The following is a 13,458-nucleotide window of genomic DNA, read 5'->3' on the forward strand; positions in this document are numbered from 1 at the left end:
GGAAAGACAAATGGTTGATCTAATGCCAGAACCTCCAAAAACCACTCCCCACCCGGCATGGTGTCAATGACGTGCTGGTAGTGAGCCTTCAAATCCAGTATTACCTTGATTGAGCGTACATGTGTTGGTATGTGTGATCTATCTTGAGGTAGGTTGTACTGATTCATGTGAAGCTTAGAGGTGCTTAGTCACTGTCCAAGCTTGTGGGAGAGGGTGGTGTTCTTTCCTGAAACAAACTCAGTAGATCCCTAGTTTCTCTAGTGAGAGTGTGAGCCAATGCTTCCGTTATCTGTGCTGCAGCATCAGGTGCGACTTGAAAACTGACTGTGGTAATTACCTCGGTGACTTGAGTTACCCGATTCTCAAAGTAGAATAGTGTTGATTCTCTATTTTGTAGAGCTCCTTCCATTTGTTGTTGTGGGTTGGTTGTAGGTTGCGGACATGGTTTCGACCTTCTCCTTCTTCTTCTTGGCACTTGGCCTATGTATATCCACTGGGTTTGGCGTGTTGGTTGACTCTCCCGCTGCAAATCGATTACCGTTACGCCTGGCACTCGAGCTTCGATGGAGATGCGGAGTTTGTCTAGTTGTGCTTGGAGCTCTTCTTCTTCTGTCGTCCAATTAGCAAATCCTGCTAGCCATTCATCCATTCACAATAGTTTAGGGGTTTCAGTCTTGTAAACTGAAGGGTTTCATGAAAAGATCCTCAGTGGGGGCACCAAATGACGAGAGCAAAGCAAACCCCGAACCCCCGACGACCTCTAAAACACCGGGGACCGAATGGCGCGCCTCGAGCCTGTCATGGTAAAGCAAACAGGGGGCACCACCTAGCTTCAGCGGCTAGGACGCAAACAACACACCACCATAACAAAGTTTTCATCCAAGAGAGATGGATGCTTGGGAGTAATGATGAAGAGGAAAGGGAATGAGATTAAGTGAGAGAGAGAGAGAGAGAGTGAGGGAGGGGGTATAGCGGCTTAGTACTTAGGCACCACAAAAGGATGGCGAATCCGCACACCCTTCACACATACACAAGCTCACTCCGAAACACAAGACTAGGTGGCGATTCCGCACACCTCACATGGGCAAAACATTGCAAGAAAACATACTCACAAAACCTCAAGCTTTATTTAGAGAATTAGGCGATGAAATGGGGAGCATAGGGTAAGGGAATGAGAAGGGAGGGAGTGGTAGAGCACATGGCGGATAGGTGGGAGTTGATGGCGAAGACTTGCACGAGGATTATGGCCATCATCCTTCATTTAGTTGCCCTTCATCTTCCATAGCCAAGGGTGTAGAGGTCATGCTCAAGACAAGAATGGTGATTGCGGTGATGGTGATGGTGATGGTGTGGGTGTGTGTGTGTGCACTAGGCACACACAATGCATAGTGTGTTCTTTGGTGATGTTGTGTGTCTTTAGTGTGATGGTGACCCCTCTTTATATAGGGGAGGAGGGGGGAGAAATTCTAGAATTTAGAAATAAAGAAATCATTATCTACATAGGCCATGTGACTGTGGGCCCCACTTGTCTGGCTGTGTGTATATGTGCCAGAACAGAAGTCTCATGAGAGAGAGACTAAGAGAGAGAGATGAGTTGATGAAAAAAAGTGAGAGGTGACATGGAGAATAAAGTAATTACAAGAGGGGAGAGAGGGAAGTGTGTTCAGAGGTGAATCTGTGTGCAGATGTGTGTGAACACAAGAAAAACCAGGTAACCACCGGGTGGGGATGGGTCTGTGGGCACCTTTTTCAGTGAAACTGAGTGTGTGTGAGTGTGGGGGAGGTTATTTAGCTACAAGACAAGAGACATGGCGCCCTTTAGAGAGAGAGGGGGGTATTTGGGTCATGGGATATGATAGGAGAGAGAAAGAGGGGGTGGGGTATACTATTTTGGAAGATAGGGTAAGTTGCATGTGAGTTAGGGTGCATTATTGGTGAGTTATAATGCATTATTGGTGAGAGGTGGGGTAGCTTGAGGGGAGAGAGAAAGGAGAAAGGACAAGGGGAAGAGAGAGGGGGTTGACCTTTTGAGTGGAGGAGAGGAAAAGGGACACCCGGCGGGGCAACAGTGAAGAAAAAGGAGGCAAGGTGGGGATGGGCTACCCCGCAGGCATGAGGTGGCCTATTTTACCTTTCTTATATATTTACATAATCATACTTTATTTTTTTCTTACTTTTTTCCAATGCCTTTTATCACTCCCTCCCTAAGAGGGGGTTTTCATGGGGTGGGGACGAGAGAAGAGGGGTATGGGAGCTTGGCTTGTGAAAAGCCCCCATCAGTGGTAGGTGCATTGGTGAAGCCAAATGGCATCATTTTGTAAGCGAATATCGATCATAATCCATTTGTGATATTGTGAGGGTACCACAATCTCACCACAATTGACATACATATCCAGTAAATCACCTCCAATAACATCATCTTTCTCCAAAACTTGAGTAAGCAACTTGGTCGTGACTTTTCTATTGGTGTGAAGATCTTTTGTAAGATAAAATATCACCATATGCTCATCAAGAACTCTCCATGTTGGCATATATTTGGTGGACTTGCAATTTGTTCATGAACTCTCTCAATCATGTAAAGGTCTTTGCATAAGGCCAACGATTTTCAAGGTTCAAGAATAGGTGCTCACAACCATGTTGAGCATCTCCTACAATCATCTCACTTCAAGCCTGGCAACATCCTAGAAAAGGTGCTCATCAAGAACGTTTCAGCCTTTGTGAAGGCACCGCATTTGACATATATGTTGATCAAATCACCAGCAAGCATGGCATCTTTCTTCAACATCCCCTCACTAAAAATCTCATCGAGATTTATTACACCTATATGAAGGTCTTGTGTAAGGCCACATGCCTTCAAGGTGCAAGCGTATGTTAATGCATTTAGGGAAAGGCCTTCCCTTCATGTCTGATTAAAATAGCCCATAGATTTCTTGCCACAAAAATATTGGGCATATCATGCCATCAATAGGCTTTAGGTAATGACATTCTTAAGAGCCTTCATGACAGAACCGGCATACATATCGAGAAAATCACTATGAAGCATATCTTTCTACAACGACTAGTGACGAGTAAACTCAATGTAAAGTCTCACCCAACTTGAACATCTTTTAATATAAGACCACAAGCCTTTAAGGTGCAAGGATAAGTGATTGCATTCATTCGGAAAGAGGCCTTCTCTTTCTCATCTGGTGAAAACAACTTTGGGCTTCCTTGTTGTAGCCATGTTGGGTAGATCGTGCAATCAATTCATTCTAAAAGATGACATTCTAGAGAGATGTCCATCTAGACCCTTTGTACTTTCATAAGGACACCACCTAGGGTGTACATATTGACCAAAGGAGTACCACACTGCAATGGCCGACATCTTTCTCAAATAGTCCTTGACTAGCAATCTCATTGTGAATTCTCTCACACATGTGAAGATCTTGCACAAGGACACATGAATTTAAGGGAAAAATTATATGGAGAGAATTCTTCCCTTTGCATTTAAATAACATAGCCCATAGCTTCCATGCTGGGCATATCCTCTACAATCAACATGTTTCATGCGATGACATCTTGAGAGGATGCAAATCAAGAACTTGTCATGCCTTCATGATGGCATCACATGTGGCATACATGTCATCACCAAGCACGCTTGTATCTAGCAGCCCAGACCAGCAATACTATCACGACTTCTCTGAACCATGCCAACTTCTTTTGTAAGGCCACAAGCCTTCAAGGTGCAAGGACAAGTGACTACATCTGGAAAGAGGCATTTGCTTAGAATCCCATAAGAAATTTTGTGATGGTACTACGCTGTACCTGTCCTTGTTTAAAGCTTGCTAGAGAAGTAGAGCGATAAGAACTTGACTCGTGCATGCTGTAACTGACCAATTTGGGAGAAAGAGATTGCTATAAACAACTACTACTTTACAAAAGACATTCAAGGGACAACTATATGTAAATCTTTCCTTTGCAATTGGTTAAAAAATCCTTGCCACAACCATGCTGGTTGGGCATATCCTCTACAATCAATACGTTCCAAGTGACATCATTCCCAAGATGATGTTGATTTAGAACTTTTTGTACTTCTTGGCGGCACCACATTTGGCATACATATCAACCTAAAAACGAAGTAACGATGTCCATCGTTTTTCCCCTAAGGGGGGGTGTGTGTGGTGTTTAGGGTATGACCTTGCCTAAGTCTATAGTGTGAATGTCCCTTTGTAAGTGTCTTTTTTCTCCCTAAGAGGGAGGTGTGGTGTTTAGGGTATGAGCCCACCCAAGTTTGTTGAGTGGATGCCCCTTTGTAAGTGTCTATTGCTTAATAATGGTCTGCCCTCTTGAGTGGAAAAAGAAGGCTATCCTTGGTCCCATCAAATATTTGTGCACAAATGGAACCATAACGTAAATTCTTTTTGTTTCACCTTGCCAAATAACTAATTAGTAGAGAGCTTTCAAAGAAATATGTGCAGAGTCTCCTATAAGGCACACACATGTATGTACAAAGTAAAAATGGTATACTCACAATGTTAAGGTAATTTTAAAAAAAAAAGATGAGGTGGTTCACTATTCTCATGTAGGAAAACGGAGTCTTTTTCAATGTTTTTCATACAATGCATAACATGATGAGCTTTTGCTCGAGAGGCACCACATACCTAGCTAGGTATGGTTGGGGGCAGGGGGCCACCACCTCCCCACCGGGTTGGTGGGTCCCTGCCCCCAATCTTACCTAGCTAGGTATGCGGGGCCTCCCTCACAGAATTAGCTCATGATGTTGAGGTAAGCCACAATGTGGGAATTATTGTGAGAATTTGTCCAAAACTTCTCTTCTCGGTGAACTCACGTGCTATATTGATCACATATTTTGAAGTGGACCATAACTAAATTAAAGGATGGCCCTCTAAAATCATATAAGGCACTGCCAAAGAGTTACCGCTAACAAGCATTTGCAGGTGTAAAACCAATCCTGTCATTGTCGAGGTCGAAGGTGAACCGAATGCGCTGCTGATGGACGTTGCCGATGATAAACGTCGCTAAAAAGGGCTCCTCGTCTCTTGCAAAGGCTAGGCACAAACGTTGGTCGGCATTCAGTCCCGGTCTGTGTAGTCGAGTAAGCACATGCTCGGGCGGAATCACGAGGTCAGCACCGCCGTCAAAGTGGAAAACGATCTGAGGCACGCCCAAGAAAAGTTGATCATCTGGTATGTTGTCGCCCCGGCTCTGATAGCAGGTCTCTAAGAAGGCAGGTATGGGATCTGCTGAGGAGAGATGTTGGCCATTAGCGTCGATGGTGGCCCTCACGGCCTTTCGTAGAACGTGAAAGGCAGCGGCAGGGAGGTAGGATATGGTGGAACCGCTGTCGATGAGCGTGCCACCACCGCCTCTCAGAGGGTCGATGGAGAAGAGGTAGGAGGGGATGACGAGCCGGTCATGGCCAACGCTGATGCCGGTAAGCTGGAGGTAGTACATGTGTTCCCGTCGGACGGGATTGGTAATCATGGGAGTGAAGGCAGTGCCAGGTGGGGTGTCGGCCGGAGAGACATCAAAAGTGATAGTGGAGGTGTCGTCGGAGTAGCGAGCGGGGAGGCAGTAGGAGAAGCTGGCCGTGCCTCTGACGCGTCGAAGCTGGGAGGGCAAGGAGAAGAAGTGGCGGCTCAAGCTGAGGACGCCATTGGTAGGATTGAACTTGCCGAAGTTTGTGTGGCTGCAGCCGAAGACCATGCCAGGAAAGGGGAGGCTTCCCTCATTCAACCGGAACGTGTCGACTGCGAGAAATCCCTCAATAGAGCCGCTTACCCTGTGGTCGTTGAATGGACGGAAGCCGCCGCCGTGCCGGTAGTCATTATACACATAATCGCACTTGTTGGTTCTTATCTTGTCGATATAGGCAGAGCCAAGCTTGCTGCAAAGCTCGGAGAGATGTTCTTCGCGATTGGTTCGCACGAAGTTGTAAGTTCTGGAGCGGGCGGGGTTGAACACGGGGCGGTTATCAAGCTGCGCGTAGCAATACGTGCAGGGCAGGCACTGCAACCAGGTGAGCTCGACAGAGGTATCCATGGTGAGGATAACCTCCATGCGTCCATCGCCACCGCCCACTGTCATGGTCGCAAAGTAGTCGATCATCTCATCCATGGATGGTGGCGTTATTACGGCCCTTGGAAAAGGCCGCTCTTGGAGCAACCGGCCTTGATGGCCGATCACCGTCCGATTAGCAGCCGCCTGATATTGATTCGACGACGATCTGCGGCCCTGCAGCATCATGCTAGTTAATACACTTGCCTTGCCTGGCCGTATGGAAATCGTTGTCGACGTGCTGTTGTTGAATACGGTGCTGGCGCCAGCAGCAATGGCCTGCAGATCAGGCATCGCCAGAGCCATCAGCGCCATCAGCGCCTCCATCAACAACCTCACACCCATCTTTGTAGCATTAAGGTTTGCGTTTAATTTCCTTATAAACTCTTCAAGGGGTAATTTGTGTAGTTCGTAGAACTTCGTAGCGTGTCTAATAATATGATTCCTGAGTACTCTCTATAATATTGTTCCCTTGGGATTTTTCCCATGGGATTTTTCCCACGCCCTTAAAATCTTCTCATAGCTCTCTCTCTCTCTCTCTCTCTCTCTCTCTCTCTCTCTCTCTCTCTCTACTTTGATAATTTAAAATCATAGTGTGAATGCTTGAACCACAATCTGAAGAACAAAATCTTTTTTTTAAAATAAAAGGGATAAACCCATGAATACAAAAAACCAGGGGCATTACCGATCTCCTCCTTTTGTTTGAAGAACTCCACAATAATATCACCCATTCTAGTCCTTGTGATTGAATCACCAATAAGAACATGCAGCAAGTCTTGGGTTGATTGATTGATCTCTGCATCCAACAAGGTGTACTTTACCACGTTTGTGGTGTCAACATACTCGTGAGGAAAGAGCCGCTCAAAATTTGACAACAATCGGTGCCAAGTGCATGTATTTGCAGCACATCCATTGTTAATGTACTTTAAAACATTATTGTGCTCCGAGCATTCTCAAAGAGATTCCTTGTACCTAGAGTCGAACCCTCTCTTTGTAGGGCATTCCATCATACTCTCCACAGAAGTGTACACATGGTCACACATTTCTTTATGTGGGGAGGGGGACGCAATCATAAGCATGAAAAAATGGAGAGGTGGGCTTTGGATGCACCTGTGTGGAAGTAGATGCTCTACCCAAGCCTCCTTCATGTGGAACCAACATACTAGCATAATGCATGCAACTCAGATGATCCTCCCATCTTCACCCACTACCCAACAAAATGGATAGGCATCAACTACTTTCTTGATGACTAGTAGTGAATTGATGCACTTATCAATCACCAACGCCTTTGGGCGGATCTTGGTCATTCTTTCAAAGACCAGTCTCAAAGTGACCTTCAAGGTGACACTTTCCTAGCTAGTTCCTATGTTATGTGTGGGGGGATATTTTTTGGTGATCATTTTTTGGCTAGCGCTTTTTTGGAATCCGACGAGCAGATTTCAAAAAGATTATTTCCTCTCTTCTCAACTTTATTCTCTGTCGTGATCCTCCATCTCTCTCTCTCTCTCTCTCTCTCTCTCAAATTCTTTTCCCTTAGCAAACACACCTCGATCCCACATCGTTGTCACCATCACTTTTGCTCCTTTTTCTCTCCCTTGATCCTCTGTCGGCCTCTCTCTCTCTCTCTCTCTCTCTCTCTCTCTCTCTCTCTCTCTCTCTCTCTCTCTCTCTCTCTCTCTCTCTCTCTCTCTCTCTCTCTCTCTCTCTCTCTCTCTCTCTCTCTCACACACACACACACACACACGGTCACAACATCTGACCATGATAGCTAGTTCTAGTCAGACTAACTCAACCTATTGGTAATGCTACCCAAACTATATATGTAGCTGATAATTTACCCAACACACTTCTGGCAGTTAACTAATCCTTTGACACTATTGCTGCATGATTACAAATAGCCTACTCTTAGAGTAAGATTCTCCACCTTAATTTTGTAATTACTAAATTGAAATTTGAATTCCTTGTTACTGGCTTACTAGCTATGCTACCCTGGTTAGCATGGTTGAATGAGTACCTCTAATTTCTCCTACTGGCATAAACCGTTGCAAGGCTTTCATTCAATGTCTGTTGCCACACTTGTAATTATCGAGTCATAGGGTGATTCTAATTGGGTCCTTGATACCGATTATTACTTACATTGCTATCTTGGTTAGGATAGTTTAATGTGAACCAATTTTTTGAAAATAGGCGTAGTGGGAGCAATCCCTTAATTTTTTTTTTACCCTTAAAAGAAGTTAAAGGCTAGGTTTCCTTCCCTTCTGGCATAAAGCGATTACACTCTGAACTCTGTCGTGATGGGACTCTTCCCCTTTCACTCATGGTGCTTCACGATGAAACACATCTCAATCTGAGAATCGAGCTTGATGGCGGGTGGCTTGGCACAGACTTTGGGCCATCCACTTCTTGTTATGATTCTAAGCATTAAATCATCCTACAATACAACCACAGTAGCTGTCGTGCTTTGTGCTTCTCCTTAACAATCGACTACTCATATATAAAGGTGAGGGGCGCTTCTCCCCTCACTCAGACTTGGGTTCTTTCTGTCTTTTGTTTTTTTGCAAAACACAGAAGGTAATTATGGTCTAGTTATGAAGCATTGGTTTTGCCGTGCTATCCCTTGTGTAATGGAATTTGCCTATTCAACGTGAGAGTAGCGGAATTTAATGAGAGTACTTTCAAGAAATGATTTTGTGAGCATAGCGGGTTGACATAATTGAAGATAGCAACATAATCATAGTAGTTGGTTAACTTGGCATAGACAATACTTTTGCAAGAGAGAGAGTTTAGAGAACATGACAACAGTTGAGGACCGGATCTATGTGGCCCCGGTCCCCCCTCCAATAGGCATTTGTATTATGATTTCTCCCATAAAGAGAGACTTGTTACAATACAGTCTTTGTGTTCCTTGTGACCTAGGTGATGCCATGAAGATGGAAGGCTTCATGCATCACAAACATAACATAAACTTGAAAAAATCTTTAACTATCCCAAGCCTCAGTCCCAAGACCTCAAACACCTTCGAAGGTGGAGAGAGCTAGCAGGGAATGAGGGTAGGGAAGAGGAAGAAGAAACATTTCGTAGGAGAAAGAATTAGTTCCTCACTTATCATACTCTTGTTGCTAGCATACATAATAACATAGTAATGAAGAAGAAGGAGATGGAAAGCTTAAGCATTGAAGCATGGCTCTTGGTTGGATTTGCACTCCATAGCCAAGAGTGTTGGTGTAGGCTCTCAACCTCTACTTGCTTGGAGAAGGAGAGGGAGCTCTTGCACTTTGCATAGTACACAATGAGAGTGCTTGTGAGTGTGTGTGGGTGAGTTTACCCCCTAAGTACCCCCCTAGCTTGCTTGGGTCGACCCCCCTTGTAGCTCATGCTTGAAGCTCATTGGACCCCTCCAGGCCTAGCCAATCACAAGCAGAAGCCATTACAAGCAACAGGGATAGCCTTGGGACAAGTGTCCCCCTTTCCCCTTTGAGAGAGAGGACTGGATAAATGCAAAAACAATTAGATAATTCAAGTAATTTATCATTGGACCCCTTTGAAGCCTAGCCAATAGGCTTCAAGCAACACATGAAGGTAACATGGGTAGGGACCTGACATGTGTCCTTGCTGCCTCTTCAAGCTGGGGCTTCCCTTGTGAGTGTGAGTGTGTGTTCTCTCTCTAATCCCTAGGAAAAGGGCTCGCCCCCCCTCTTGTAGGGATGCTTTTGACTTTAGGAGCTCAAGCACCTTAGTCATCAAGCATGACAAAGCACTTGGACTAGGGGGTATTCCCACAAGCATCTCAGGCAAGCATGTCAAGGCACCTCAAGCACCTTAATCAAGCGGCAAGTCAAGCGCCTCAAGCATGGAGTAAGTCAAGCACCTCAAGCACCTTAATCAAGAACCTCAAGCAAGACAAACACTTCAAGCACGACAAGCACCTCAAGCAGGACAAACACCTCGAGCTTGGGCCGGGTTCCCACCTAAAGCTCAGCCCTAGCTTACCTAAGTTCAAAGGACTTTTACACACATTATTGGAGGTCTTCAATGAAGCTAACCCTAAGGTATTATGCTCCATTGGTTAGCCTTGCTCTTGATAGACCATCTCCCATTTGGGCCCCTTTACTATTGGCCCCGTGTTGAGATAGATCTATAAGCACATATCTATATCTTAACACTTGCTCCCGTTTATTCTCCCACATTAAGTGATCAATTTAATGATCCCAATTCCCCTTACCCTATTATAATTAACAACATCAACCATTTATAGGCTACTTAAGGACCTCTCTTGTTAAGCAAGAAAAGAGAAACCAAATGCTCTGATACCAATGTAATGGAATTTTCCTATTCAATGTGAGAGTAGCGGAATTTAATGAGAGTACTTTCAAGAAATGATTTTGTGAGCATAGCGGGTTGACATAATTGAAGATAGCAACATAATCATAGAAATTAGTTAACTTGGCATAGACAATACTTTTCCAAGAGAGAGAGTTTAGAGAACATGACAACAGTTGAGGACCGGATTTATGTGGAGCCGGTCCCCCCTCCAATAGGCATTTGTATTATGATTTCTCCCATAAAGAGAGACTTGTTACAATACAGTCTTTGTGTTCCTTGTGACCTAGGTGATGCCATGAAGAAGGAAGGCTTCATGCATCACAAACATAACATAAACTTGAAGAAATCTTTAACTATCCCAAGCCTCAGTCCCAAGACCTCAAACACCTTCGAAGGTGGAGAGAGCTAGCAGGGAATGAGGGTAGGGAAGAGGAAGAAGAAACATTTCGTAGGAGAAAGAATTAGTTCCTCACTTATCATAATCTTGTTGCTAGCATACAAAATAACATAGTAATGAAGAAGAAGGAGATGGCAAGCTTAAGCATTGAAGCATGGCTCTTGGTTGGATTTGCACTCCATAGCCAAGAGTGTTGGTGTAGGCTCTCAACCTCTACTTGCTTGGAGAAGGAGAGGGAGCTCTTGCACTTTTCATAGTACACAATGAGAGTGCTTGTGAGTGTGTGTGGGTGAGTATACCCCCTAAGCACCCCCCTAGCTTGCTTGGGTCGACCCCCCTTGTAGCTCATGCTTGAAGCTCATTGGACCCCTCCAGGCCTAGCCAATCACAAGCAGAAGCCATTACAAGCAACAGGGATAGCCTTGGGACAAGTGTCCCCCTTTCCCCTTTGAGAGAGAGGACTTGATAAATGCAAAAACAATTAGATAATTCAAGTAATTTATCATTGGACCCCTTTGAAGCCTAGCCAATAGGCTTCAAGCAACACATGAAGGTAACATGGGTAGGGACCTGACATGTGTCCTTGCTCCCTCTTCAAGCTGGGGCTTCCCTTGTGAGTGTGAGTGTGTGTTCTCTCTCTAATCCCTAGGAAAAGGGCTCGCCCCCCTCTTGTAGGGATGCTTATGACTTTAGGAGCTCAAGCACCTTAGTCATCAAGCATGACAAAGCACTTGGACTAGGGGGTATTCCCACAAGCATCTCAGGCAAGCATGTCAAGGCACCTCAAGCACCTTAATCAAGCGGCAAGTCAAGCGCCTCAAGCATGGAGTAAGTCAAGCACCTCAAGCACCTTAATCAAGAACCTCAAGCAAGACAAACACCTCAAGCACGACAAGCACCTCAAGCAGGACAAACACCTCGAGCTTGGGCCGGGTTCCCACCTCAAGCTCAGCCCTAGCTTACCTAAGGTCAAAGGACTTTTACACACATTATTGGAGGTCTTCAATGAAGCTAACCCTAAGGTCTTATGCTCCATTGGTTAGCCTTGCTCTTGATAGACCATCTCCCATTTGGGCCCCTTTACTATTGGCCCCGTGTTGAGATAGATCTATAAGCACATATCTATATCTTAACACTTGTTCCCGTTTATTCTCCCACATTAAGTGATCAATTTAATATGAGAAAATCATTTGGGTGGGTTAGATATTAGATTTTATGACATTACCTCTCTCTTGAAATCATAGTCGTCCTCGACTATGAGGTAGAAGAGATAAAGGCTTAGTCATTAGTCAATCGTACTTAGCGGGTAGAGGATCCATTTTTTACCTTACGACATCTTTCCAAGATGGATGACTAATCCATTTGGTGCTTGCGAGACATAGCTGCCGCAAGCATGTCTGCTCTTTAGTCCATTTCATTCTCCCAAAGTAGAGTGACAAATTCTACTTGGTGTTTGAGAGACGTCGTCATCACAAACATGATTCTAAGCATGCATACTAGTTAAATTTGTGCACAATTAAAAAGAGGACTAGTCATATAAGACAAAAACATGAGTCATTTAAAAGAAATTTGTACATTTGCTTACTCTAATGTAGCATTGTAAGCATTGACAAGGTTCATACTATCCTTAAGTTGTACTCCTTGCATCCATCTAGCATCTTCAAAAGGATAATTTTTGAACTTAGTAAGATACCGTCGGATTATCTTACCATGTCATAGTACCTTGTCTTCATGCCGAAGGACAGCTTTGGGTTGTAGCACCTCTTCTTGGTCTTCAATTTCGGGAGGGTCTTCAATAATTGGTTCAATTGGTGGCTCACCTTTGTAGGGCTTAAGTAGGCTTACATGAAAGGCATTGTGTATAAGCCAATGGTTGGGCAACTTGAGTTGATAAGCCGTCTCATTGATAGGGTTCAAGATTTGGAAAGGACCATAGTATCTTTTTGCTAGTTTAGCATAATACTTTTGATGTCCCGTAGGATTTTTGCCCGTCGTTTTCCTTAATCGAGCCTTAGGAAACTTGAGTAAGACCCAATCATTTTTGTTGAACATTAAGGCTCTTCTGTGCTTATCAGCAACAGCTTTTTGCCTTTGTTGAGAGATGGCTATAGCCTCCCTAATCTTTTGAAAAGATTCTTGTAGGTCACGGCTATATGATCTCGAAAGGTGATTTCCCGGTAGAAGTATGGACAGTATTATTGTAGGCATACTCTACTAGAGGTAAATACTTTTCCCATTGTGAGCGTCGATCTACTTCGTTAACATAAGTCTTGAGTAGATCGAGTATCGTAAGATTGGCTATCTCACTTTGGCCATCCGTTTGTGGGTGATAGGCAGAAGAGAAATTCAATCTTGTTCCTAGATTTTCAAAGAGACCTTTCCAGAAATTACTGGTCATTCTAGGATCTCTATGTGACACGATGGATGTGGGTAATCCATGGTGCTTGAAAATCTGAGATATGAAGAGAGTTGCCATTTGATGTGCCTTAATAGTCTTTTTGACAGGAATAAAATGTGCTTGCTTGCTAAACCTGTCGACTATTGTCCATATTCCTGTATTCCCATGGATAGACTTGGGTAATCCAAAGATGAAATCCATGGATATACTCTCCCATGGTGAATTTGGAATAGGCAATGGCTGAAGTAATCCAGGTTGCTTCCCTCTATCATACTTGGTCTTT

General features: G+C 44.4%; 1 protein-coding gene across 1 annotated transcript; it reads right to left on the minus strand.

Annotated features, from left to right (window-relative positions):
- Positions 1-4,920: 4,920 nt before the first annotated feature.
- Positions 4,921-6,372, minus strand: LOC147419040 (aspartic proteinase nepenthesin-2-like). The gene has a single exon (XM_086505773.1). It carries the CDS (start codon positions 6,370-6,372, stop codon positions 4,921-4,923), a length of 1,452 nt encoding a protein of 483 aa, XP_086361899.1.
- Positions 6,373-13,458: the final 7,086 nt, after the last annotated feature.

This window comes from Adiantum capillus-veneris, chromosome 29 (genome assembly GCF_014529385.1).
Source record: "Adiantum capillus-veneris isolate H3 chromosome 29, ASM1452938v2, whole genome shotgun sequence".
NCBI lineage: Eukaryota > Viridiplantae > Streptophyta > Polypodiopsida > Polypodiales > Pteridaceae > Adiantum > Adiantum capillus-veneris.